Below are 27,083 nucleotides of genomic sequence, written 5' to 3'. Positions count from 1 at the left end.
AAACAAGAATATGTTTATTAACAAAGATGAGAGGTTTCATGATAATAAGTAAGAATAAAAGAAAGAAACAGAGAGGGTTACAAGTCAAGCAAAATAAAATATGCTTTCTAGTGACTAAAATTTAATTTCAGTAAGTTATCTTTATCTAAACAGGTTTCTCACTTGTAGTCAGGGTTCAGTTGTTCTTGCCTTCCAGCCAAGACGAGCCATCTTTCATAGGCTAAGAGGGTGCTGAACCATAACTCCCATCGGTGATGGATCATCAAAGTGGCTTCCTACTTTTCTTTATATACCCCAAAGTTCACTGTGTCTCAAGAGCCAGGAAGATTTCCGGGGGTGCAGATTCCGTCCCCTATCATTATCATTTAGTGGTCTTCTCCCCTGCTTATTAGCTCAATGGCTTTGTTTACCTCATATGTAAATGTACTTGCATTGTCTTCTGCCTGTGATCAAGTTGGTCAGACAAGTAAATACACAGTCATTTGTCTAGTGGAGGCTAGGCCGATGCACTGCCTGCCAAACACATTTTAAGAACATATTTCCAGCACACATCTATAACTCTTTGTATACACCCTACACGTATACCACATGATTTTTGGGACCAGCATGTCATCAGTTTGCATATGAGACCTCACATGACATCTGTTAGATACAGATTATGACAATAATGTGTTGGCACAAGATATGTCTCAGGCCTGATGTGAATTACAGAATGGTATGCCCTCTCTCAGTTGGTACTGAGGGGCTTCCAGGGTCACACACAACCATGGTCTGCTGCTCACTGCACCTTTCCTAGATGTAATGTGTAGAGTAATGTCTCTTTAAACAGTTTGTGAATCCTCTAGTTGCAGTCACTGTTTTCTGTGTTTGAGAAGCCAGCCAGAACCAAACTAGAGCAGCAATGTGCATTATTTAGCTAGGCCTTGCATGTTGTGTATATTCAGTTAACAGTCATTTGGATCCCTCTGTGCTCATCTGGTTCCTTCATATTATGTTTGTCATGACCTGAGCAGCAGTCCCAGGGATGGCTGAAGTAGTGGTGGATCAATGGCCCCTCGTAGTGGTCCTGGCAATGGTCCTGGGAGCAGCCAGAGCAGCGGCAGGTGGGTGGCTGGAGCAGCCACCACTCAGTGGGCCCCGGAGACTGCCTGAGCAGCAGCCAGTGTGGCTGACCCAAGGGACCACCTTAGCAGCAGTCCCAGGGACGACCAGAGCAACGGCAGGTCGGAGGCTCCCAGCAGTGGTCCCAGGGGTGACTGGAGCAGCTGCTGCTTGGCAACCCCCGGCATCTGGTGCCACTGGCCCTGGGTCCCCCTTCCCCCATTTAAGATTTAATTGGGTATTTATAGTACAAGTCATGGACAGGTCACAGGATGTGAATTTTTGTTTATTGCCAGTGACCTATGACTTTTACTAAAAATACCCATGACTAAATTGTAGCCTTAACTATCAATAAAGCTCACATTAAATGGATTAGTAACTGGCTAACTGACAGATCTCCAAAAGTAGAGAGACTCATCACTGAATGGGATGCTGGAAAACTCTGAGGGGGTGCAGAAAAGAGCCACAAAAATGATTCAGAGGCTGGAGAAAATGCTGTACAGTGAGAGACTTAAATAGATAAATCTGTTTATCTCATCAGAAAGAAGATTGAGAGGTGACTTGATTACAAGTGAATGCTACTTTGTTACATGAGTAACTTGACAGAGAGAAAATAGGGGTATTAAAAAAGGTCTTTAATCTAGGGGAGAAAAGCATAACAAGAACCCACGGCTGGCTGGAAGAGGAAATCAGACAAAATCAAAGTAGAAATTAGGCACAATTTTTTAAACAATGAGGGTGATTAATCATTGGAACAAGCTACCAAGAGCAGTGAGGAGGGGGTTCTCCTTCTCTGGATGACTTCCAATACAGACAGGAGGCCTTTCTGGAAATTATGCTTTAGGTAAACACAAGTTATTAGGCTTAGTGCAGGGATACCTGTGTGGAATGTAATGGCCTGTGCTATGCAAGAGGTCAGACTCGATGATCTAATGGTCCTTTCTGGCGATGCAAATAGATGGATATAAAAATGGCATTTTATTCAAGACATTCCAAGGTATGCAATGCAATTTGTGATCTTACATTGAACTTCATGTTAATGCAACACATTTCATTAATCTACTCAGTTTTGATGCTGTGTATATGGTACATCTCCTGTGAGAGATGCCTCACAGCTCAGAGAAATTAACTGCTTTCTTACTAGGAGATTGGGTAAAAACAAACAAAAAAGATAGCGTTAAAATGAAGAAAAACTCTCTTGAGAACATCACCCAACTGTACTTTTGATGAAATGAAGTTATAGTTTTCAGACCTGATCCTATGATGTGCTGAGCACCATCGACTCCTATAGGAGATGTGGAGAAAGGGCTCAACTTCCAGGGAAGTCACTGTGTGTAGAGGGTACTCAGCACTCTGTAGGAGACGCTCAGCATCTTGCAATTTTAGATTCTTGGAACCCATCCAAACTAGAGCCCAAATGCTACCACACATGCATGGATTTATGAGCTGTAATTTTTGGGCTTGAAGATGGTGGAGCTGATAATTTAGGGGGCTGTTAGGCTGCACTAGTGCGATTCAAATGCTGTGGATTATCCTTCTCTTTCAGAGCCTTCACTATGCACTAAGAATATTGCGGAATAATGGATATTGTCTTGCTTGCTTGGATGTGCTTCATTACAAACTTCCATCCATAGTTTTCTAACAAAACAGTCTCATACGCCTGATCAATTTTAAGTTGTTTGCAGATTCAGTTTTCCTTATCTCTGAAATAGTTCGCTAAGGGGAAAAAAAACAAATAGAAGACATTTTCTTTTTCAATATTTGCCGTAATAGAGATGCTCCACTTCAAATCAACACTGGAATGTACTGTAATTAAATGAAAGGGATCATAGTCTAACTTGCATCAGCATTTGCATCTGAATACTTAAAATATATGAATAGCAACTCCAAATATATCTCCATTGTGTCAATTGAAATAAACAGAATATTTCTTATTGTAAGATTGTAGCATTAAGATATTCTTCTCTAAACACCCCTCCTTCAGATCAGCAAGCCCTTTACAAACCAATCATATGCAGAAATCTCTCCTTGAACTACATAAAGTAGAATACATAAACCTGCTTTGTTTTCTCTGCAGGAAAAGATTAAACTGAACAACAAAAGTGCTCAAAAAATAAACCTCTCCAAACCTCTGTCTGACCTAGCAAACACAAGCTAAGTTTACACTGTAATCACAAGGTGTGACTGAGGGGATACATCTGAGTGCACTAGCTTTAATCTAGCTAGCTCAGGTACTGTAGCAGCAAAGCTGTGGCAGTGCAGGTTTCAGCACAGACTAGCCCTGGGAGTAATTATCATGGTTCTGGGTGAGCTTGTACAGCCCAGGCTGAAGCACGCACTGCCGCAGCTTTATATGTCTACTCCAGCTGCGATCACACCCCACGATTGAAGAATAACCATACCCTGAGGATTTGTCTACACTTAAAACACTACAGCAGCACAGCTGGGCCACTGTAGCGCTTCAGTGTAGACATTACCTACACCGATGGGAAGGATTCTCCCACTGACATCGATAATCCATACCCTTGAGATGGTAGCTAGATTGAAAGAAGAATTCTTCTGTCAACATAGCGCTGTGTACACAGGGACTTAGGATGGCTTAACTATGCCACTCAGGAGTGTGGATTTTTCACAGTCCTTAGTGACGCAGTTATGTAGACCTAATTTTAAAGCTCCTTTTGCTCTCCACTCCAAGTACAGGAACAAAGTAACTAAGAATCAGGCCAATAATATTAACTATAATGTTTTCAAGCGGGTTTTCTTAAATAAACTCATAGTATCCCTATTAAAAAATTATAATTATAGGATTGTAAACAGTAAAAGCTTTTCTTTTTAAGATTTGATACAGATATCTTTATGTGTTTATTCAGTGGAAACTGAAGGAGATTGATGGCATGTTTCCGACTAAACACAAAGTCCATTTTAATTTTACTTTTCATGGGCTTTCAAGATTTTCTGGAGTCCCAAATGTTGCAGGCGGTTTGTGGGAATGAAATGCTGCCCCCCACTTGTAACATATCTCTACAAGTTGCATTCAGACATACAGGCACATGAAGGAATTACCCAGTTTCTCCACAGCTTCCACACACACGCTGGGATACATGCCCTCAGAATAAGTAGCAACCAGGATGTATGAATCTGTTTTCACAGCTATCAGACCTCTGTCCTCCTAGATAAAGAAGAAAACTTGTTAAAGTTGCAGAGTTCTTTTAAATATATACACTATTTATCAATGTATGTTAGACAAGAATGTTTTCTATCCTTAAGTTGTGTGTCACTTTGAGGAAGCCTAAATCAAGAATGATATTGATAACAGACATAAATTAATGCAAGATTATATGTTTTATATATATTTATATATTTTAATCAAGCCACACAATAGCTGTGCTGGTTTTCTATTATACTGATGTTCCCACCTTTATTCATAAATAATGTTTACAAAGCACTTGGAAGAGATAAAGTGCAATCTGGGTGCTAAGTGTAACCCACATAAATGTTATTAAAATATTAATAAAATAGATGTGTGTGCTGTGTATTATTTGAAAGATTCCAAAAAGGCTTTACAAACTAAATGTATCTGAATCTCATTAATTTGCAATAATGAATGGAAGTCCCATTGGGAATTACTGAATTTTCTGAATTAGGATGCAAATGTGTGGGTTGCCCAGCATCTTCTGGGAGTTGCTGAGAACACTCAACTCCCGAATTTGAATTACATGATGTCAATTTCCGAACATCTGAGGATGTGAGGATTACCAAGTGTGTATGCATGTGCACAGGGATCACTACCTACCACTACTTAGCTACCTTTGGGGTAGAACATGTGTGCAGTTTCACAGCTCAAAAGAACCGTGTAAACAGGGGTGGCTCCAGGCCCCAGCGTGCTTTGGGCGGCAAGCTGTGGGGGGCGCTCTGCCGGCGCCACAAGGGCAGCAGGCAGGCTGCCCTCGGCGGCTTGCCTGCGGAGGGTCCGCTGGTCCCGCAGCTTTGGAGGACCTCCAGCAGACGTGCTGGCACCACGGGACCAGCGGACCCTCCTCAGGCAAATCGCCGGAGGCAGCCTGCCTGCTGTGCTTGGGGCAGCAAAATCCCTAGAGCCGCCCCTGCGTGTAAATCTCCTTGCAGTGACTCAGGAGCTTAAGCACCAACCTCAGGGCAGACTGATGGGAAGCAGGGCACTAACCTCAAATTGGCTGTGAGTTCTACACTTAGATTGCATCAACCAAGTATCAAAGATAAACTCCTCAGGCACTATACCAGCTTTCACATGGAGTCCCCTTGGGTACTCTGAGCTTTCTTGCCACCCAGGTGAGCTTACCTTTGTGACAGATGGCCCCTTACACCAAAAATCACATCAACACTCTGGTTACTCAGATTACTCCCAGTCTCAAAGGACCTTTCACTTACCAAGGCCAATTGCATCTTAGAGCTCACATCAAAGACAATGCTTGTAGCAAATCCTATCATAAGCTCTATAAACATTTATTTAGTACGAAAAGGAAAAGAGAATTATTTACAAGGTTAAAGAAGCTAAACATATATACACAAATGATTTACCATCTTAAGTTTCATACAGTTATAGAAGCTTCTATAATAAGCAAGCTCTATGTATCCTTTAAGGCTAACCCAGGCTAAACCCTAGGGTTCTCTTGCTTATGCCTAATAAACCTTGCCCTCTAGAGTCCAAAAAGCATAGAGATAATTAGTCTCTTCTGCCTGGGGTTTTTTATTTCCCTCTGCCATGTGCTCTGAGCTGCAAACTCAGCTGATGGGAGGAATCCACTTGCATGACTTGTTTTCATGGGTGGGAAGGGGAGGGAGGGAAGTAGAGCAACAGAGTCTTTTGTCCCCTTTAACATTCCATCTGCTATCAATGGACCATTCCTGTTGGGCAAGACATAACACTTTCTGTTGCTGATTGGCACTTCACACTGGTTAATGTCTCTCTCCTGTCTAGTGATTTACAGAGTTACAGAAACTTATAACAGACTTAAAAATTTTATTAAGATGTTAAAGAAAAATGAATGGTACAGAGTTTAAAAATAGAAGTTTCTGGTTATCAGGGAATAACGTGCAGATTATCGAGGGTGCAAAGTTTGGTTTAAGATTGGGTGGCATAAGGAGTATATAATCTGTAATATCCCCGACTGGGGGTAAAAGGTTGATGGGTCAAAGTACTGACATTGAGATATGAGGGTATGAAGTTCATAATTCTACCACTCAAATATTACCTTGTAATATAGAATACAGAAGTTATACGTGAGATTAATGCAGGCAGCAACTCAAAAGTATTCAGTAAAGTCTAAATACTGAACACAATTTTATAATTCTAATACCTATTTTAACAATACTAACACACAGGTGAGCCAGACTCATTCCAGCTGTGTATTTGTCAGTGTTCCACTGTGGCCTGGGGACCTTGGCATGAGCTGGCACCTGATCTACCAGCATCACAAATGCTCCATAACATTTAAAACGGCAGAGAAGCATACCACATCTAACTGCAACTGCAAAGTGGCTGGGAATTTCTGTTGTCACAATGTAGTTAATCAACGTGGAACTGGGCCAGAAAAAGAGAGAGAAAGTGTTGAGCTCTTCAATGACAAGTTTAGATGCTGATATTGATTATCAGTTGGTGTCATTGGCCAGTGAAGCTACTCAGAAAACCTGGCCACCTCATTTTACACCTACACTACTACACAGCTGGAAATAAGACGGACCATAATGAGAAATCTCAGCACCCAGCTTATCCTAAAAGCCAGAAATAGTGATTGTGGCACAAATAGTTTGAGAAAAATATTTGGGATAACAGAATTCAATTTCCCTTCTCAGTGTTAGTAAAGAAATAAAATGGTTGGATAGTTTGAGATGGATGGTGGAATATATTTCTGTTTTAATTTATGTTATATGCTTGTCATTTTCCTTGTAGAGATTCTGTGCTGTGCATTTATTTGTCTGCCCCATATCTTGTAAAGTTGCAGTAGATAGAAAGGAGGCAACATTTTGTTTAACCTCTAATTGACTCTGGGTGTTAACATAAACAGGAGATGTGGGAAGGAAGGAGGAAAACTATCAAATACTTTTTTCAGTGCTTGGACCTACTTGCCATAAATGTTAGCAACTTACATTTTTAAGATAGATGGAGCACTCATCTGCTCGGACACATTTATAATGCTTCTCCTTGAAGTAAAGTCCTTCCCTTCTGACGTGTAATAAGTTCTTGAAGAAAGCAGAGCTGAGGAGTAAAGCATGCTGTGGCTGCAGCTAAATTGATAAAATGGGATATTTTGTTATGGACCAAAAGGACACACTTTTGCAATCATTAAAAAAAAAACACTTCTTCTGTTATGAAATCGTCTTTGGTTAATTATCAGACATAAATAGATAATGATGACACAAAAAAGGAAAATGTCTGAACAACTTTGAAATTGGGCTTTTAGTCCATGTAAGAATGAATTGTATTTTCAGTGTCTGATTTAGGATCTGATTCACAAATGCTTGCATTTACCCCTGTGAGTAGTCCCATTGATTACAGTGGGATTAATGGTAAGCACTATGCCCAGTAGTGTTTAGAGGATTGGGCCTTTAGGTTAAAACCTCTCTGGAGCAGAGGACTCTGCCTTGCTGTGTGTTTGCACAGTACTGAGCACACAGATGCCGCATTCAAATACTAATAATCTCCATCTTTAATATATAGACGTAACTTTAAGAGACTCCAGCAAGTGAGCTTTTCAGATCAAGGTGGAGCATTACATGCTAGAATCTAGGAGCAAATCTTCAGCTGGTGTGAAATGCCATAGATCCACTGAAGTCAGTGGAGCTATGAGAATCTACACCAGCTGAGAATCTGTCCCCAGTCGCCATCAGCCACACTTCTAGAGTGAAGCTGAAGTTTTAGCATTTTAGATCCTCGTTAACTGCTACTCTCCTATGGATAACACTTTGGTGCTCAGATACTATGGTGACGAGATCACATAAGTAAATACAGGGACAGATTTGACATCCTCTGTTCCAATGTAACATAAATAAGATAAAATAAAATTAGACAGGAGAAGCATAAGTTTTGCCATACAATACAGACGTGCTGCTATTCTGCTGTCTTGTTTGGTACCTTGTTGATCATAGAACAAAATCAACACAATCAAAGGTGATTGATGCAGTCCAAAGAACGAAAGAAATGGAGTTCTGCTGATCTAATACCTTTCCTGCAAAGATCTCATATGAGTGCTGTGATAAATGAAGAGAGTGAGGGGTAGCTCCCTTTTATGGACAGCAAGTTAGCTATAAAGTCCCTCTTGGTGGCTGTTCTCTGCTTGCTTTACCTGTAAAGGGTTAAAAAGTCTCCCTGGCTAGGTAAAAGAAAGGGAGTGGGCACATGACCAAGAGCACCAATGGGGCAGCTAGAACTTTTTAAAATTGGAAAAAACTTGCTCTTTGTTGTTGTTGGTCTCCAGAGAGCGGAGACGCAGATCAGCAATGCTATAAGCAGCTTTAAAACCATGTATGAAAAAGCATCAATTCATACCTCAAACCTACTTATCTGAAATCCCAGATATGTAAGTAAATTAGGGAATGTCTAGGAAGATGCGATTAGGGTTTTTTTTAAACTTCTTATTGGCTTGTGGACTTGTCTGTGCTAATCCCAGATGCTTTTGTTTTACTTGTAATCTTTAAGCTGAACCTCAAGAGAGCTATCTTGGTGCTTAATTTTTGTAATTGTTTCTTTTAAGATCTAGCAAAAAGCCTAAGTTTCAAACATATTTCCTTTCTTTTTGGGTTTAATAAAATTTACCTTTTTTAAGAACAGGATTGAATTTGTCCCCCTAAGAGGTTGTGGACATGTTGTTTAATTAGCTAGGGGCAACAGCTGATTTCCTTTGTTTTTTTTCCTCAGCTTTTCCCCAGAGAGGGGGTGAAAAGGCTTGAGGGTACCTCACAGGAAGGAATTCCCAGGTGTTCCTTCCTGGGTTCTCAAAAGGAGGGGGAGGTTTGCACTTGGGTGGTGGCAGCATCTCCCCATCCAAGGTCAGAGAGAAACTATGACCTTGGGAGTTTAATACCAGCCTGGAGTGGCCAGTATTAATTTTTAAAATCCTTGCAGGCTGCCACCTTTTGCACTCAAAGTGCCAGAATGAGGAATCAGCCTTGACAAGTGTTTTACAACAATTCAACACCACAACACACTTTTTGGTAAGTAGTACCATACCTAGGGTCCTACCAAATTTACAGCCATGAAAAACACACCACGGACTGTGAAATCTGGTCTGCCCCTGTGAAATCTGGTCTTTTGTGTGCTTTTACCCTATATTATATAGATTTCACAGGGAAGACCAGCATTTCTCAAACTGGGGATCCTGACCCAAAAGGGACTTGCTCTGAGGGCACTCAGCTCTGAAGGCAGTGCCCCGCCAGCAGCAGCACAGAAGTAAGAGTGGCAATACCATACTATGCCATCCTTACTTCTGCGCTGCTGCTGGCAGCGGCTCTGTCTTAAGAGCTGGGATCTCGGCCAGCAGCCACTGCTCTCCAGCTGCCCAGCTCTGAAAGCAGTACCACCACCAGCAACAGCACAGAAGTAAGGGTAGAAGTACTGCAACCCCCTCACAATTCCTTTATGGGTCAGGACTCCTAAAATAACAATACTGTGAAATTTCAGATTTAAATAACGGAAATCATGACATTTATGATTTTTAAAATCCTCCGGTCATGAAATTGACCAAAATGGACAATGATTTGGTAGGGCCCTAATCAGAACCAGCTCCAGGCACGAGCGGAGCAAGCAGGTGCTTGGGGCGGCCAATGGAAAGGGGCGGCACGTCCGGGTCTTCAGCGGCAATTCGGCAGTGGGTCCCTCAGTCCCTCTCGGAGGAAAGGACCTGCCGCCGAATTGCCGCCAAAGAATGAAGCAGCGGCGGTAGTGCCCCTCCCCCCCCCGGTTGGGGAGGCAAAAATGCTGGAGTCGTCCCTGGCCCTAATTATACCCCATTTGGCTCAGAGGTTATGAGAATTGCTCAATGTCACACACAGGGCCAGCTCTGCTGTTTTTGCCGCCCCAAGCAGCGCGCCGAATTGCCGCCGCAGACAGCGGGGGCAGTCCATGCAATGTTAGGGTGGCACGTGCGTTTCTGCGACGGTGGAAATTCGAAGGCAGCTTCTGTCTTCAGCCGGAAGACAGAAGCTGCACTGCCGGGGGCAGCTGAACATAGAAGCTGCCGCTGAATTGCTGCCGCAGTGGAAATGCGCATGCCACCCTAACGGCACACGGACTGCCCCCGCCATCTGCAGCAGCAATTCGGCACGCTGCTTGGGGGCAAAAACACACGGACTGACGCCCCTTGCAGATTGTCACCCTAAGCACCTGCTTGGAATGCTGGTGCCTGGAGCCGGCCCTGGTCACACAGCCAGTGGAAGAGCCAGGAATATTTATCAGAACCCAGCAGTCCTGACTGACAGTCCCCTCTCTAATCACTAACTCATGCTCCTTCCCTTTAAAGAGTGTGGTACATTTCTAAATCTTCTACCTTCAGTGTCACTTGCTAGGATACTTTCTGTTTCCTTACATTAAAGCCAAGGGTTGATGCCCACACAGTTTCGTCCTTTAATTTGATGATGGCCGCATGTTCCACATGTTTTGTTTTGATGAGGCAATCATTGAGCAAAGATTGAATTTGGTTCATTTTCCTTCAGTTCTGTGAAAAAAAAAAATCAGATATAGGTAGGCGTTCATTTCCTTCCAGACCTGATCCTCCTCCCATCCGGAATTTAATTTAGCTTACTTTAGGAGGCTGAGTCAGAGTAAAAAAGCTGAGAAATACACCATAACTTGCGATAAACAGCAGGTTAGAGCGGGAGTCAGCTGCAGTGGGGAGGGTTAGGGCTCTTTTCAAGCTCCTTGCACAACATGCATAATACTTAGTCCTGCCTTGAGTGCAGGGAACTGGACTAGATGACCTCTCAAGGTCCCTTTCAGTTCGATGATTCTATGCCTAGACGTTTCTGTTAAAGGATCGACAGCGAAATAATTGACAATATTGACATTTAAACTGACATTATTAGACTTCAGAGTTAACATTTGGTGATCACAACACTGGTGGTATTTCACATGTTTTAGAGTTATTGTTTCAGGCTGTTTATCTGCCTACTCAGCCAGAGAGATGACACTGCATCAATCGTATTTGGAAGATTTACTTAGCAACGACAAGGACAAGAAACTAGAAACTGATTGGCCCATCAGAAAATTGCAAGTATTATGTCTCTTGAACACTGGTTCATTCCAAGTCAAGTGTTAGATGAGGTAAGGATTTCAGAATGATTGTACTTTACACGACATCTCATCTGGATGATGATGATGATGAAGTAAAATAAAAATGATAAAGATGTTCTTATCACTATACAGCACGATTACATAAATCAGACAACTTCGCCTTGAATGGTCCCTTGAAATATATGTTATCTATTTATGCAAAACAATCTGTTTCATATTGTATTTAGCTGTGACACTGAGTAAGTTTCCCAGAGCGCTGTGTAAGATCAAAAGCTTGTCTCTCTCACTGACAGAAGTTATAAAAGTCACCAATAAAAGATATTACCTAGGATGACCAGATGTTCCAATTTTATAGGGACAGTCTCTATATTCATGGCTTTATCTAATATAGGCACCTATTATCCCCCAACCCCTATCCTGATTTTTCACACTTGCTCTCTGGTTACCCTAATACAGGGGTAGGCAACCTATGGCACACATGCCGAAGGCAGCACACGAGCTGATTTTCAGTGGCACTCATACTGCCCAGCTCCCTTCTTCCAGTCCGGGGGGCTCTGCATTTTAATATAATTTTAAATGAAGCTTCTTAAACATTTAAAAAACCTTATTTACTTTACATACAACAAAAGTTTAGTTATATATTATAGATTTATAGAAAGAGACCTTCTAAAAACGTTAAAATGGATTCCTGGCACGCAAAATCTTAAATTAGAGTGAATAAGTGAAGACTCAGCATACCACTTCTGAAAGGTTGCTGACCTCTGCCCTAATATTACCTCACCCACTTTGTCTCTCTGATAAAATCAGATTATACAGTTTTATGAAGTAAATCACTATTAAATAACCATATAACAAATTGTAATGCAACATTTAATGAACAAAACTGTTGTTGGATAATCCTGACAGTTATGCAGCCAATTAATCGAAAGATTTTATACACATGTGGCAAAGTACCTTCTTCTCCTCAGCAGGCTCAGTCCTTTTTAGCCTTGGAGACACAGGCTTGGGCAAAGCAAATCCTTCTAGGTAGCACCAGGGGGAATTCCAGGCACCAGCATGCCATGCACATGCCTGGGGCGGCAAGCCACGGGGGGCGCTCTGCCGGTCGCCGTGAGGGCGGCAGGCAGGTTGCCTTCGGCGGCATGCCTGCGGAGGGTCCGCTGGTCCCTTGGCTTCAGTGGACCTCCCGCAGGCGTGCTGCTGAATCCTTGGGACTGGGGACCTCCCTCAGACAAGCTGCTGAAGGCAGCCTGTCTGCCGTGCTTGGGGCGGCAAAATACCTAGAGCCGCCTCTGGGTAGCACAGGGTCTGACTAATCCTTCCCTCAGTCAGTGTTATACCAATATAATAAAAACCAGCAGGATCTTATTAAGAGGGATAAGGCAAAGATGCCACATTTATTGCAAATATAATAATAAGACAAAAGATAAAAATAACAAACATTGTTTTACTACTTATTCCTATTACTACTTATTTTTTATACGAACACACCACACACACATATATATTCATTCACACAATCATTCATTCAAGTTCTGTATAGGTGTTATAGTTACCAGCCTGGAAGTTGCTCATGCCAAGTTACTGGCCAGGTATCTTGGTCATGAGGATGGAGCCAAGTCTGTGTCAGATGCACCTGATGCTCCTGGAGGCTGGCAGTAGAACCAGGGACTCAAAGTCCTCAGTTTTTAGAGTCCATTTTTGTAGGAATTAATTCCTATATTAGTCTATGGGAACCATTTGATCCTGCTGTGTTGGCTCAATTAGCAGATGGCACATTCCTGGTGGCACATTCCTTCCAGGTATTTGGGGTGGATCCCAGTTTACCCTCTGGGGGTTGTCTGGTGGTCCACTTGTCACATTCTTCGGCCGATGGATCCTTTCAAACATTCATCAACATACATTCCATATCTTAACCATATTTTAATTTACTGTCTCCACCGCTTTTGGGGTATGTGTTAATTCTTATGAGATTCCCGACCCTGTAATCACAGAGGGTGGGAGTCTGTTTGTTTACATTGTTTCAATTACAGCTTAAGGCTAGCATACTGTTTACTTCAAGAACAAAGTCAATTAACTTGTTTGTAAGTTTTACATAGTAATAGAGTATCTTTCACAGCACAGATACAATCAGCGTTTTCTGCACACAGGAGCTTACAAGTTTTAACATAAGAACTTAAAAGATTTTTGTACTTGGTGAGACTGGGGGGGTCACTGTCACTTGGGGGAATCACTGTTAGTACCCTCTTTAAAATCAGTCCCTTGTGCTTGTTTTCTCCCCTTCTGAGGACAGAGTTCAGCCTTCCTTGCTTGAAGGGTTCAGAGCCCTGCTACACCTAACTTGCTGGAAACTTCTCTCTCTCTCCCCCGCTTCCACTCCGGGGAGGTTTAAAAATGTCTCCAGCAGTTGGAGCCAGCTGAACCTGATTAGTTCCCTGGTAACTCCTTTTCCAGCTGAACCTTATTTCCCCATGGCTCTCTCTCCTCAGTGGATTGGGAGAGGCCTTTTAACTCCCTGGGACGAATTACTACCCCTCCCTTTGTAGCCATTTGTCCCGGGTTTGCCACACACAATTTTATAAAAGTTATGCCTTAGTCAAACTCAAGTTGAATACTGTGTGCAGATGTGGTCGCCCCATGTCAAAAAAGATATATTGGAATTGGAAAAGGTTCAGAAAAGGGCAACAAAAATTATTACGGATATGGAAAAACTTCTGTATGAGGAGGGATTAATAAGACTAGGACTTTTCAGCTTGGTAAAGAGACGACGAAAGGGGAATATGATAGAGGTCTTTAAAATCATGACTGATGTAGAGAAAATAAAAAAAGAAGTGTTATTTACTCCTTCTCATAACACAAGAACTAGGGGTCACTCAATTAAATTAATAGGCAGCGGGTTTAAAACAAACAAAAGGAAGTATTTCTTTACACAAAGCACAGTCAACCTGTGGAACTCTTTGCTGGAGGATGTTGTGAAGGCTAGGACCACAACAGGATTCAAAAAGAACTAGATAAATTAATGGAGGATAGGTCCATCAATGGCTGTTAGCCAGGATGGTCAAGGCAGCCTCCGTTTGCCAGAAGCTGAGAATGGGCAACAGGGGATAGATCACTTGATGATTGCCTGTTCTGTTCATTCCCTCTGGGGTATCTGGCACTGGCCACTGTTGGAAGACAGGATACTGGGCTAGACGGACCTTTGGTCTAACCCAATATGGCCGTTCTTATGTTCTTATACTCAATATAAGGGTAATTGTGTGAAATTTAATGGACTATCATACATGGGACCTCGACTAGATGATCTAACTCTATATACTATTCTATTCTGTATAGGTTTTTATACCACTCTTATCACTGTAGTATCTAAGCACTTTCCAGTAGTGCATTAAGCAATGTGACTCCCTACACAACTGTCATGTGTTGTTTGTTCTCTCATCCTCTCCCCAGGGATTAATGGTCCTTTCTGGCTTTATGAAGTGTAGATTTATTTTCATTTTAAAAGAAACTTTTACTGAAAAATGTTCTGCCTAGTCAGCTGTCTAGTGAGTATGTGAAGTCTAAAGGGCTTTAACCTGCTGAATGCTGACCCCCCTCATCATAACCACTGTGCCTCTAAGAGGTGCACCACACAACTTGCAGCCCAGGGAAGAGGGATTAAATCACCTTTGTGCTCTTCCAACTGGAGCAGCCCAAGGGCCAGAGAGGTCCAATGTGTAATTTAGTCAGCCCTGGGAGCCTGTCTTGACAGCACAGTGAGCTCAAGTTATAACTCAAGTGCCACCACTGCTCAACTTCCAGCTACACACAAAAATCTCTGGCTCAAGTTAAGTGGTGCTTTAAGCTTGAGCTAACTGGCCTGCATGGGCAACGGGTGGAGCTCCCCCTTAGGGGAGGCTCACTCTCAGCTATGCCTTTTCCACGCACCCTCTTCCTCCCCACAGCCAAAGCCCTGAGAACCCCTGCCCCTCCCCTGCGGATGGGGCTACGAGTTCCCCCTGTCCAGAGGAGTCCCAAGCACCCCCACCCCTCAGTTGCAGGAGCTCCGCACTGGCTGGAAGCCCAAATGCGCTCCCCCTCTCAGCGGTAGGAGTCCCTCAGCTGAAGCCCCGAACCTCCTCCCACCGACTCAGAGGTGCCCCGGGCCAGCTGCAGCCATACCGTGCCTTCTCTCCACAGACCCCAAGCCGCTGCAGGGAAAAGCCTCTCAGCAGGCTGCCTTTGAAAGCTACATAGTTCCTCTCATCACACCTGTCTGGGACTTTTCACTCACTGGGCTGCTCAGCAACTGGTGAAAAGAACAGGTTAAGGACTATTTAGAAAAGCTGGATGTGCACAAGTCCATGGGGCCAGAGGCAATGTATCCGAGGGTGCTGAGGGAGTTGGCTGATGTGATTGCAGAGCCGTTGGCCATTATCTTTGAAAACTCGTGGCGATCGTGGGAGGTCCCGGATGATTGGAAAAAGGCAAATGTAGTGTCCAACCTTTAAAAAGGGAAGAAGGAGAATCCAGAGATCTACAGACCTGTCAGCCTCACCTCAGTCCCTGGAAAAATCATGGAGCACGTCCTAAAGAAATCCTTTTTGAAGCACTTGGAGGAGAGGAAGGAACAGTCAACATGGATTCATCCATGGCAAGTCATGCCTGACCAACCTGATTGCCTTCTATGATGAGCTAACTGGCTCTGTGGATATTGGGAAAGTGGTGGACATGATATACCTTGACTTTAGCAAAGCTTTTGATACCGTCTCCCACAGAATTCTTGCCAGCAAGTTAAAGAAGTATGGGTTGGATGAATGGACTATAAGGTGGATAGAAAGCTGGCTAGATTGTCAGGCTCAATGGATAGTGATCAATGGCTCGATGTCTAGCTGGCAGCTGGTATCAAGCGGAGTGCCCCAAAGGTCGGTCCTAAGGATGGTTTTGTTCAACATCTTCATTAATGATCTGGATGATGGGATGGATTGCACCCTCAGCAAGTTCGCAAATGACACTAAGCTGTGGGGGGAGGTAGATATGCTGGAGGGTAGGGATAGGGTCCAGAGGGACCTAAATAAATTGGAGGATTGGGCGAAAAGAAATCTGATGAGGTTCAACAAGGACAAGTGCAGAGTCCTGCACTTAGGAAGGAAGAATCCCATGCACCGTTACAGGCTGGGGACCAACTGGCTAAGTGGCAATTCTGCAGAAAAGGATCTGGGGATTGCAGTGGACGAGAAGCTGGATATGAGTCAGTAGTGTGCCCTTGTTGCCAAGAAGCCTAACGGCATATTGGGCTGCATTAGTAGGAGCACTGCCAGCAGATTGTGGAAAGTGAATATTCCCCTCTATTCGGCTCTGGTGAGGCCACATCTGGAGTATTGTGTCTAGTTTTGGGCCCCCCACTGCAGAAAGGATGTGGACAAGATAGGCTTATGTGTAGTGCTGGGGAGGAGTCGGTGGTCATGGTACATGTAGATACCAACAAAATGGGGAAGGATAGAGAGAGGTTCTGGAGGCCAAATTTAGGCTGCTAGGTAAGAGATTGAAGTCCAGGACCTCCATGGTAGGATTCTCTGAAATGCTACCAGTTCCATGCGCAGGGCCAATTAGACAGGCAGAACTGCAGGGTCTCAATGCGTGGATGAGACGATGGTGTAGGGACGAGGGGTTTAGATTTATTAGGAAGTGGGGAAGCTTTTGGGAAAGGGAGAACCTATACAGGAAGGATGGGCTTCATCTAAACCAAAATGGAACCAGATTGCTGGCGCTTAAATTAAAAAGGTTGTAGAACAGTTTTTAAACTAAAGGTTGGGGGAAAGCCAACAGGTGCGGAGATGCGGACATCCCTTAGGGGAGGATCTATAAATGGAGATTCCCTATTTCCTAATAAGAAGGAAAGGATGGAAAATGATAAAATACAGGGAGGATCTGATGAGAAACAGTGAAATGAAAAAAAGTCTCTTCAGTTACGTCATGCAATAGGGGACAGCCAAAAAAATGACAAGTTTTTAAAATGCTTGTATGCCAATGCTAGGAGTCTAAATAATAAGATGGGTGAACTAGAGTGCCTAGTATTAAATGAGGATATTGATATAATAGGCATCACAGAAACCTGGTGGAATGAGGATAATCAGTGGGGCACAGTAATACTAGGGTACAAAACATATCAGAAGAACAGAACAGGTCGTGCTGGTGGGGGAGTGGCACTGTATTGAAAGAATCAAATGAAGTAAAAATCTTAAATGAACTAAATTGTACTATAGAATCTCTATGGATAGTAATTTCATGCTTGAAAAATAAGAATATAGTGGTAGGGCTATATTACAGACAACCTGACCAGGATGGTGTTAGTGACTCTGACATGCTCAGGGAGATGAGAGAGGCTATTAAAATAAAAAAACTCAATAATAATAATGAGGGATTTCAACTATCCCCATATTGACTGGGTACGTATGACATCAGGAAGAGATGCTGAGAAAAAGTTTCTTGACACCTTAAATGACTGCTTCTTGGAGCAGCTAGTCCTGGAAACCACAAGAGGAGAGGCAATTCTTGATTTAGTCCTAAATGGAGCACAGGATCAGGTCCAAGAGGTGAATATAGCTGGACCACTTGGTAATAGTGACCATAATATAATTAAATTTAACATCCCTATGGTGGGGAAAACTCCACAGCGGCCCAACACTATAGCGTTTAATTTCAGAAAGGGTAACTACACAAAAATGAGGAGGTTAGTGAAACAGAAATTAAAAGGAGGTGTCAATTCCAGGAGAGGCAAAGCTGCTTTTGTAATGAGCCAGCCACTCCCAGTCCCTATTCAAGCCCAAATTAATGGTGTTAAATTTGCAAATGAATTTTAGTTCTGCTGTTTCTCTCTGAAGTCTGTTTCTGAAGTTTTTTTGTTGAAGGATGGCTACTTTTAAATCTGTTATAGAATGTCCAGGGAGACTGAAGTGTTCTCCTACTGGCTTTTGTATGTTACCATTCCTGATGTCTGATTTGTGGCCATTTATTCTTTTACATAGGGACTGTCCAGTTTGGCCAATGTACATGACAGAGAGGCACTGCTGGCACATCATGGCATATATAACATTAGTAGATGTGCAGGTGAATGAGCCCTTGATGGTGTGGCTGATATGGTTGGGTCCTCTGATGGTGTCACTAGAGTAGATATGAGACTGAATTGGCCCTATCAACACTGGTTCTCCACTTGTGAGGTAACTCCCTTCTCTTCATGTGTCGTTATGTAATGCCTGCATCTGTAATTTTCACTCCATGCATCTGAAGAAGTGAGGTTTTTTACCCACGAATGGTTATGCCCAAATAAATCTGTTAGTCTTTAAGGTGCCACCAGAGTCCTTGTTGTTTTTGAGAAATTAAATGGTACAGTACCAAAGTAAAATCCCTGCAAGCTGCATGGAAACTTTTTAAATACAACATAATAGAGGCTCAACTTAAATGTATGCCCTAATTTTAAAAACATAGTAAGAGAACCAAAAAAGAGCCACTGTGGTTAAACAACAAAGTAAAAGAAGCATTGAGAGGCAAAAAGGCATCCTTTAAAAAGTGGAAGATAAATCCTAATAAGGAAAATAGAAAAGAGTATAAACTTTGGCAAATGAAGTGTAAAAATATAATTAGAAAGACCAAAGAAGAATTTGAAGAACAGCTAGCCAAAGACTCCAAAAGTAAAAGCAATTTTTTTTAAAATACATCAGAAGCAGAAAGCCTGCTAAACAACCATTGGGGCCACTGGACAATCGAGATGCTAAAGGAGCACTCAAAAACGATAAGGCAATTGTGGAGAAACTAAATTAATTCTTTGCATCAGTCTTCACTGTTGAGGATGTGAGGTAAATTCCCAAACCTGAGCCATTCTTTTTGGGTGACAGATCTGAGGAACTGTCCCAAATAGGGGTGGCATTAGAGGAGGTTTTGGAACAAACTGATAAACTAAACAAGTCTCCAGGACCTGATGGTATTCACCCAAGAGTTCTGAAGGAACTCAAATGTGAAATTGCAGGACTACTAACTGTCATCTGTAACCTATGATTTAAATCAGCTTCTGTACCAAATGACTGGAAGATAGCTAATGTGATGCCAATTTTTAAAAAGGGCTCCAGAGGTGACCCTGGCAACTACAGGCCAGTGAGCCTCACTTCAGTACCGGGAAAATTGGTTGAAACGATCATAAAGAACAAAATTGTCAGACACATAGCTGAACATAATTTGTTGGGAAACAAATAGTCAACATGGTCAAGGAATGAGGAGCAGAGGGGATTGGGAGTTGTGATGGGGGCAGTCAGGGGGCGGGAAGTGGGAAGGAGTGGATGGGGCCAGGCTCCCCCCATCCTCTTTTTTGATTGTTGAAATATGGTAACCCCTAGCATAACAAGCAGGGATACTCACCACTATACTAACAAGGAAAGGGACCAGGTCTTGTACTGCACAGAACTCCTAGACACCAGTTATTGCCAGCATATACCACACCATGGGCCACACTGGACAATAATATCTCTTGCTCTCTTCTCTTTCCTAAAGACTTTGGCTGCAGCAACAGCCCTGGGAAAAGCCCTGTCCCTCTTCACATGCAGTTGCGTCTCACTCTCCTCCAAAGAAGCTTTTGATATGCCCCATGCAGGTTCCGAGCCAGCTGAGGTGGCGATATTTGCTACTCAGCTTCCTGAGTCCATCAGTAATCTCCCTGGAGTCTGGAGAAGCTACTGATGAACCCAGGAAGCTGAACAGCACATACCATCTCATCCACCCTGGAATTTGAATGGGGCATAATAAAGCAACCCCCGCCCTCAAACCTTGCAACCAGGGGCAGGGGCAGGGCTGGCTCCAGCTTTTTTGCCACCCCAAGTGGTGAAGCGAAAACAAAAACAAACAAAAACAAACAAAAAAAGCTGCGATCAGCAGCAGCTCAACCACGCTGCTTCATTCTTCAGCAGCAATTCGGCAGTGGGTCCGTCGCTCCAAGAGGGACTGAGGGACCCACCGCCGAATTGCCGCCGAAAACCTGGATGTGCCGCCCTTTTCCATTGGATGCCCCAAGCACCTGCTTCCTTAGTTGGTGCCTGGAGCCAGCCCTGCTTCCCAGGCATATTATACCCACTGCCCATACTGGCCTGTTCGGTGCATGGGTAATGCATTGGGGAGTAATAGCTTGAGTTATAACTCATCAGTGGCTAATCCTATTACTTTGTTAATCCAATTACACTGTGCTGCTTACTGTTTGTGAGTGTTTCACCCTGAGATCACTCTCACTTGAGCTAAGTGCGGCAGGGAAGCAGTGCGGCTGGTTGGGCTGGTTCTTAAAGATCTCTAGGTGACAGGCGACTTGTTGGGCTGGAAATTACTGCCTGTGCTGAAACAGGTGATTTAACTAGCGCCAGCCTTGGCCCGGTGACAAAGCACTTGCACGTCACAGGGGTGTACATGTAACAGCCATGCTGGGGCCGACCCCTGGCCATTCAGTCTGTCAGGTCCTGTCCTCTCCCAGGCTCCTGGAGCACTGGGACCAGCCCCCTGCCTCACACTCCCAGGCTTGGCGGGCTAGGCCGCGCTGAGCTTCCCTTGTGGACAGCCCAGGCCTTAGCCAGCCTGAGTACGGGTGCGAAGGACAACGGATAAGAACCCATGGTGGACTGAGAAACTACAACTCCCCGCATGCAATTGGCAGGCTCGGTGGCCAGCCTGGAGCAGAGACTACAGTTCCCAGGATGCAACGCGCTTTACTTGTATCGCTAGATGGTATCGGGAATGCGTGGCATGCTGGGAGACGTAGTCCTACAGGGCCTCACCTTACTACAAGAGATGAGGCGGGGCCCCCCCTTTAGCCTTTCCCCCCGCACCTCAGCAATCATCGGACCCGCTGCCGGTGGCGACCCAGCTCCTTACCTAACCAAGCACCACTGCAGAGCCTTTCTCAACTGGAGGGCGGGCCTTTTGTCTTAGTACCCTGATTCGCTGAGGCGACTCGCCTTCTTTTCTGATTGGTGAAGTGCCCTGTCCATTATAAAGAAGAGGCTCTGGTTGGAGTTGCCGTGGGAGCGAGGGACGCGTAACCATCACAAAGGCGGCGGGATACGAGCTATACATCACTGACTCTCCCAGCTCTCCGCTCGGGCTGGGTGAGGCTGTTTCTCCTTATTCGGGGGCGGTGAGGCCAGGGAAGTCGTCCCCGCCCTCCGCTCTGCAGGTGATTAAAGGGAGGAGATGGGACTATTTTCCCCGGCGGAGGGATTCAGTGAAGGTTGTCGGTGAGGCTACCTAGCTGTCTCCTGGGGCTGGCGGCGCGCACACAGAGGGGGTAACACCTTCCCCTCAGGCGGGGCGGGAGGAGCCTTGCCCTGGCGACATGGAGGCCAGAGGCAGCTCGGCTGCAAAGGAGGGGCGAGCCCCATCTGTGCCCAGACCATCACTGGTCCCGCAGGACCCTGCATGTGTGAGTAGGACGCGTGGCCTTGGGACGCAGAGATCAAGTGCCCCATTACACAGATGGGAAAACTGAGGCACAGAGAGTGGAAGTGATTTGCTCACAGCCAGACACCCAGCCAGTATCAGAGCTGGAAATAGATCCCAGGCATCCTTTGCCCTGCTCTAACCACTGCTGGCACTGCCTCTCTTGAGCAGGAGGGAGTGGTATCGGTGCTGGAGACTAAGCAGCTATTGCTTCCTTCCTTCCCCAGTTCCTGGGTCGGTGATGTCCTGCTCCACCACATAAAGACAGTTCTATAGGCTTTAGTAAGAGCAGTTGTTACTTGCAGGTATGTGGGTAAGGATACTAGTTTTCTGACACTTAGTCACTGCAATTGTTAAACCATTTCCCCTCAAACATTCCAAGAAAATTCACCTTTGGCCGGAGATCATGAATGGATTTGTAGCTGACAAGGACTTTACAGAAACAAGTTGTGATTTACTGAAGAGAGAAACTTAGCAAATGTAAAAACAAGGAGGAGTGTTTGCTGATACAGACTAACACGGCTATTCCTCTGTAACCTGTCACCTTAGCAAGTGTAGGAACCCATCCTTAAATATATTGCTCTTGACAGAACAGTTTAGGAAAGCACAAGAACACTATCCAATAGGGTAGGACAAGGAATAAAATAGGGAGACCACTTCAATTGTAATTATAGCAGGGAATTGTAGTTAGGTAAAATTATCTCCAATGCTGATACAGTGACTTGAGAAACATCATGATTGATTGCAACTCATATGATTTTGAGGTTACAGGGACAGCAACTGACCATGAAACTGACATTTGTTTAAATATTGACAGTAATTATTCTTCTTTAAGAATTTAGAAACTCTTTGGTCATTTCCATCACAGCAAGTTTGATTTGTCCAGTGTTTGAAAACTAAATGCTTCGTACTCCCTGCACTCAAGTTTCATTTGCTCATGCTTATTTTAATGTTGTCTCCAGCTAGACTCAATAACGTCCCTAGAGGCCAGAAGGGGAAGTTTGTATGAAGACTGGCTCATAAGGGTTTACTGTCCAGGATCCCAACGCATGTATGATGTGCAAGCTCCAGAACAGGTGAGTAGCTCGAGAAATTTGTTTCAGCATCCCTTGGGCTTGACAGGGTCAGAGCTAAGCGTGGAACAATAAGAGACTGTACATAATATCTGAAATAACTGGCTCAGGACTCCCTCTAGTTTCTGAGTAGTATTTGCTAGGCCTCCCTGTGAAAGGAATCAGAAATCCACTGAAGAACTCCCAAACGTATTTCTTGTGTTTTGGTGTCCCAAACCCTCTAAAAAGGGCAACAATAAATCAATAAAACAGAATAAAAATAAAAAGAGAGTGCTTAGCTTTAGTGTAAGGGTATTAACAACTTCTAGCAATATGTCTGTACAAGATCTATGACTTTGAAAATGTCCCCTCTCTGGAACTCTGTTGAACAGTAGCAGCAAAATTACCTGCATAACTAGGGAAGTGAGATGAGCAATTGCATTTTCTGTGGAGATAGCACAATAGTGCACCCTTAGGAATGTGTGCTGGAGGCTCTAACCTTGAAAACCATGATAAATGTCAGTTTACAGCACTTATTAATAGATATCACTTTTGGGGCTGTGACCTGCAAACTAGGCAAGGATGTAGCTTTATCCCAGTAGCTGTTTGTCAGTCATTTACAGCAAATCCTCCAAAGCTACTCCTGGAAAAACCAAGAAGGTAGATAGTTGGTTAGGTCTGGGTTGATTTAAATTGTTGTAAACTGATCCATACAAACAGATGGATTCTGCGAAGAAAGAAGAGTCTCTTTTGGTGGGAGAAGAGATGTGGGAGCCCTGACTTCTTAGGGGATGTTTATTTTGCTCCTTCTGTCTCCTGCTTGAGCAGGGTAAGGTTGAAAATCCGACTCCTTTCCCCTCTGGTTAGGGTAACACATAGTTAAAATCACTTACCGTTTTCTGGAAACATAGTCAGCCCACTCCACTGTTGTCTGTACTCATCAGGAAGAACAGCCAGCTAGTGTCTCTATCCTGCCTGATCAGTGGTCTATATGTGTACCTTACATTTCTTGTGCTAACTGGAGTAGTCTAGACTATACACTTAGCATTACATTCAGCCTTTATACTGGTAAGTGAGCCTCATAGAAGCAGCATTGACTATTCTCGAGGATGAAACGATTCTCTCTGCCAGGTGAAAATAAAGTGGATGTTAAATGTTTATTTTATTCTTAAAATCAGGAAAGCTATATCCTAGTTTCAAGTAAACACAGGACTCCAGATCTGTCTCTTTCCAGCCTGCCCTTGCAGACCCTGACCTAGCCTCTGTTTGGCATCACATTCTCCAGTCCAGAATCTGCTAAACTCAAAAACCTGTGAGTATCTGAGGCAAATAGGCGCATGACTAATGTCAAACACCAGAATTTGGCTTCTCATAGTCAGAGTCCAAACGAAACAGTATAAGAGAGGACTAAGACTTCATCTCAACCTGAGGCCTGGTCTACACTACGATTTTATACTGAATTTAGCAGCATTAAACCGAATTAACCCTGCACCCGTCCACACAACGAAGCCCTTTATATCGATATAAAGGGCTTTTAATATTGGTATCTGTAATCCTCCCCGATGAGGGGAGTAGCGCTAAAATCGGTATTGCCATGTCGGATTAGGGTTAGTGTGGCCGCAATTCGACGGTATTGGCCTCCGGGTGCTATCCCACAGTGCACCATTGTGACCGCTCTGGACAGCAATCTGAACTCGGATGCACTGGCCAGGTAGACAGGAAAAACCCCGCGAACTTTTGAATTTCATTTCCTGTTTGCCCAGCATGGAGCGCTAATCAGCACAGGTGACTGTGCAGTCCCAGAATCCAAAAAGAGCTCCAGCATGGACCGTACAGGAGACACTGGATCTGATCTCTGTATGGGGAGACAAATCTGTTCTATCAGAACTCCATTCCAAAAGACAAAATGCCAAAGCATTTGAAAAAATCTTGAAGGCTATGATAGACAGAGACCACAGCAGGAACTCAACACAGTGCTGCGTGACAAGTGTAACAGAAAGCCAAAGAATTAAATGGATGCTCATGGAAGGAGGGAGGGGGGGACAGAGGACTCGAGCTATCCTACAGTTCCTGCAGTCTCCAAAAACCATTTGCATTCTTGGCTGAGCTCCCAATGCCTGAAGGGTCAAAAACATTGTTGCGGGTGGTTCAGGGTATATGTCGTCAATTTCCCCCCTTCCCCCCCCCGTGAAAGAAAAGGGAAAAAAATCGTTTCTCACTTTTTTTCAATGTCACCGTAGGTCTACTGGATGGTGCTGGTAGACGGGGTGCCGCAGCACTAAACAGCAGCATCCCCTCCTCTCCTCTCCTCGATGGCAGATGGTACAATAGGACTGATAACTGTCGTCATCATCCCGTGAGTGCTCCTGGCTGACCTCGGTGATGTTGGCCGGGGGTGCCTGGGCAAAAATGGGAATGACTCCCAGTCATTCCCTTCTTTAAGCTTTATCTCCTGGAGATTCAGTCCTGCCTGGAATATCATAGCAGCTGGAGGCTGCGCTCCTCTCCCTCCCTCTCTTTAATGTCTAATGGAGATTCAGTCCTGCCTGGAATATCATAGCAGCTGGAGGCTGCCTCCCCTCATTTTATTTCAATAAAAAGTCAGTTTCTTATTCATGCATTCTTTATTACTTCATCACACAAATGGGGGGATAACTGCCATGGTAGCCCAGGACAGGTTGGGGAGGAGGGAAGCAGCGAGTGGGGTTGTTGCAGGGGGACCCCCTAGAATGGCATGCAGCTCATCATTTCTGCGGGATGTCTGAGGCTCTAACCTGGAGCGGCTGTCCTCTCTGGTTCTTTAGCAGGCTTGCCCCATATTCTAGGCAGGACTGACTCTACTTTTAGACAAAACGTAAAGATGGGAATGACCTGGGGAGTCATTCCCATTTTTGTTCATGCGCCCCCGGCTGACTTCAGCGAGGCCAGCCCGGAGCACCGATGACAGCAGAAGGCGGTACAGTAGGACTGGCAACCGTCCTTACCAATTTCCGAAATAGCAGACGGTGCAATAGGGCTGGTAACCGTCTCTGTTACCTTGCAAAGGCAAGTGAATCCTGCTGTGTAGCACTGCAGTACCGCGTCTGTCAGCAGCATCCAGTACACATACGGTGAGAGTGAAAAAAAGGCTAAACGGGCTCCATGGTTGCCATGCTATGGCGTCTGCCAGGGCAATCCAGGGAAAAGGGTATGAAATGATTGTCTGCCGTTGCTTTCACGGAGGGAGGATTGACTGATGACTTTTACCCAGAATCACCTGTGACACTGTTTTTGCCCCATCATGCATTGGGATCTCAACCCAGTTTTCCAATGGGCGGGGGAGACTGCGGGAACTATGGGATAACTATGGGATAGCTATCCACAGTGCAACGCTCCGGAAATTAACGCTAGCCTCAGTACATGAATGCACGCCGCTGAATTAATGTGCTTAGTTTGGCCGCGTGCTCTTGACTTTATATAATCTGTTTCCAAATACCAGTTTCTGTAAAATCGGAATAATCCCGTAGTGTAGACTACCCTTACTCTTTTTAAGGTTTAGAAAAGCTTGTGCAGCCAGCATCTATCTCTCTCTCCTGGTCCTTGTAACACGCAGATACTACAGTAGGTTGACTTCCTGAATCTGCATCCTTATATCCTCTCTTCTCATGAAGAATCATTCCCAGCTGGACCCTTTTGGTCTCTCTTACAGAAGAACCCAGCCATGCAACAAGGACAGACCTCTCTTCTCTTCCATGCCCAAACATCCTCTCCTTGTCAAACACTGGGTGGAATCTTACATGATTGTTGTTATGTTCCTGTTGTAAGCAATTTTGCTTTTGGTGAGCTTGTAAGCTTGGACAGTATAATATTCAGGTATTTTCCTCATTTTAAGCCTGTCCAGGGAATCTCACCATCAGTGTCCGAGAAGATCAGAACAATAAGCACTCTGTGCAAAAGAAAATCTTCAAAAGATTGGCTAATGCAGGAACCCTCAACTCCTTTACAGGTACATGGGGTATATTTTCTCTTTCAGAGGGAGTAGTTAAGTGCATCATCCTGTATGATATCAGGTGTAATGATTCTTCCATCCAGCTGCATGTCCATCAATCTTTACTTTTTTGTTTTGTTTTATTTATGCACAAGGAGAGTGCTTCATAGTTGTTCTGAGGGCCCTTCATGTTATTTTCATACACAATTAGTATGTTGCACAACACCCTCAGTTTCATCAGCTTTCCCAGCCA

At 44.2% G+C, this 27,083-nt stretch overlaps 2 protein-coding genes across 9 annotated transcripts in view; one reads left to right on the top strand and one right to left on the bottom strand.

The window, feature by feature from the left end:
- Positions 1–35: 35 nt before the first annotated feature.
- On the bottom strand, positions 36–21,304 carry PFN4 (profilin family member 4). Of its 4 annotated transcripts, none has more exons than XM_030555325.1 (5): positions 21,248–21,304; positions 10,662–10,790; positions 7,228–7,365; positions 4,165–4,270; positions 36–443 (listed from the first exon to the last, which is right to left on the bottom strand). In XM_030555325.1, the coding sequence occupies exons 2-5, from the start codon at positions 10,776–10,778 to the stop codon at positions 412–414; spliced, it is 393 nt and encodes a 130-aa protein (XP_030411185.1). In that variant the 5' UTR covers positions 10,779–10,790; positions 21,248–21,304; the 3' UTR covers positions 36–411. The 4 variants fall into 4 exon arrangements, with proteins under 4 accessions (XP_030411185.1, XP_030411183.1, XP_030411186.1 ...); XM_030555323.1 differs by lacking the exon at positions 36–443 and adding an exon at positions 1,436–2,907; XM_030555326.1 differs by lacking the exon at positions 36–443 and adding an exon at positions 1,436–2,817.
- Positions 21,305–21,466: 162 nt separating this feature from the next.
- The window catches only part of FAM228B (family with sequence similarity 228 member B), a 27,956-nt gene continuing 22,339 nt past the window's right edge, over positions 21,467–27,083 (top strand). For 3 of the 5 annotated variants that reach the window (XM_030555319.1, XM_030555318.1, XM_030555322.1), the window contains exons 1-3: positions 21,622–21,794; positions 22,774–22,887; positions 26,735–26,848. In XM_030555319.1, the coding sequence (XP_030411179.1) occupies positions 21,708–21,794; positions 22,774–22,887; positions 26,735–26,848 (315 nt within the window). In that variant the 5' untranslated portion in view covers positions 21,622–21,707. The other 2 variants (XM_030555320.1, XM_030555321.1) reach the window with 2 other exon arrangements.

This window comes from Gopherus evgoodei, chromosome 3, assembly GCF_007399415.2.
Source record: "Gopherus evgoodei ecotype Sinaloan lineage chromosome 3, rGopEvg1_v1.p, whole genome shotgun sequence".
Classification (NCBI taxonomy): Eukaryota; Metazoa; Chordata; order Testudines; family Testudinidae; genus Gopherus; species Gopherus evgoodei.
This window is presented reverse-complemented; position numbering and strand designations above follow the sequence as displayed.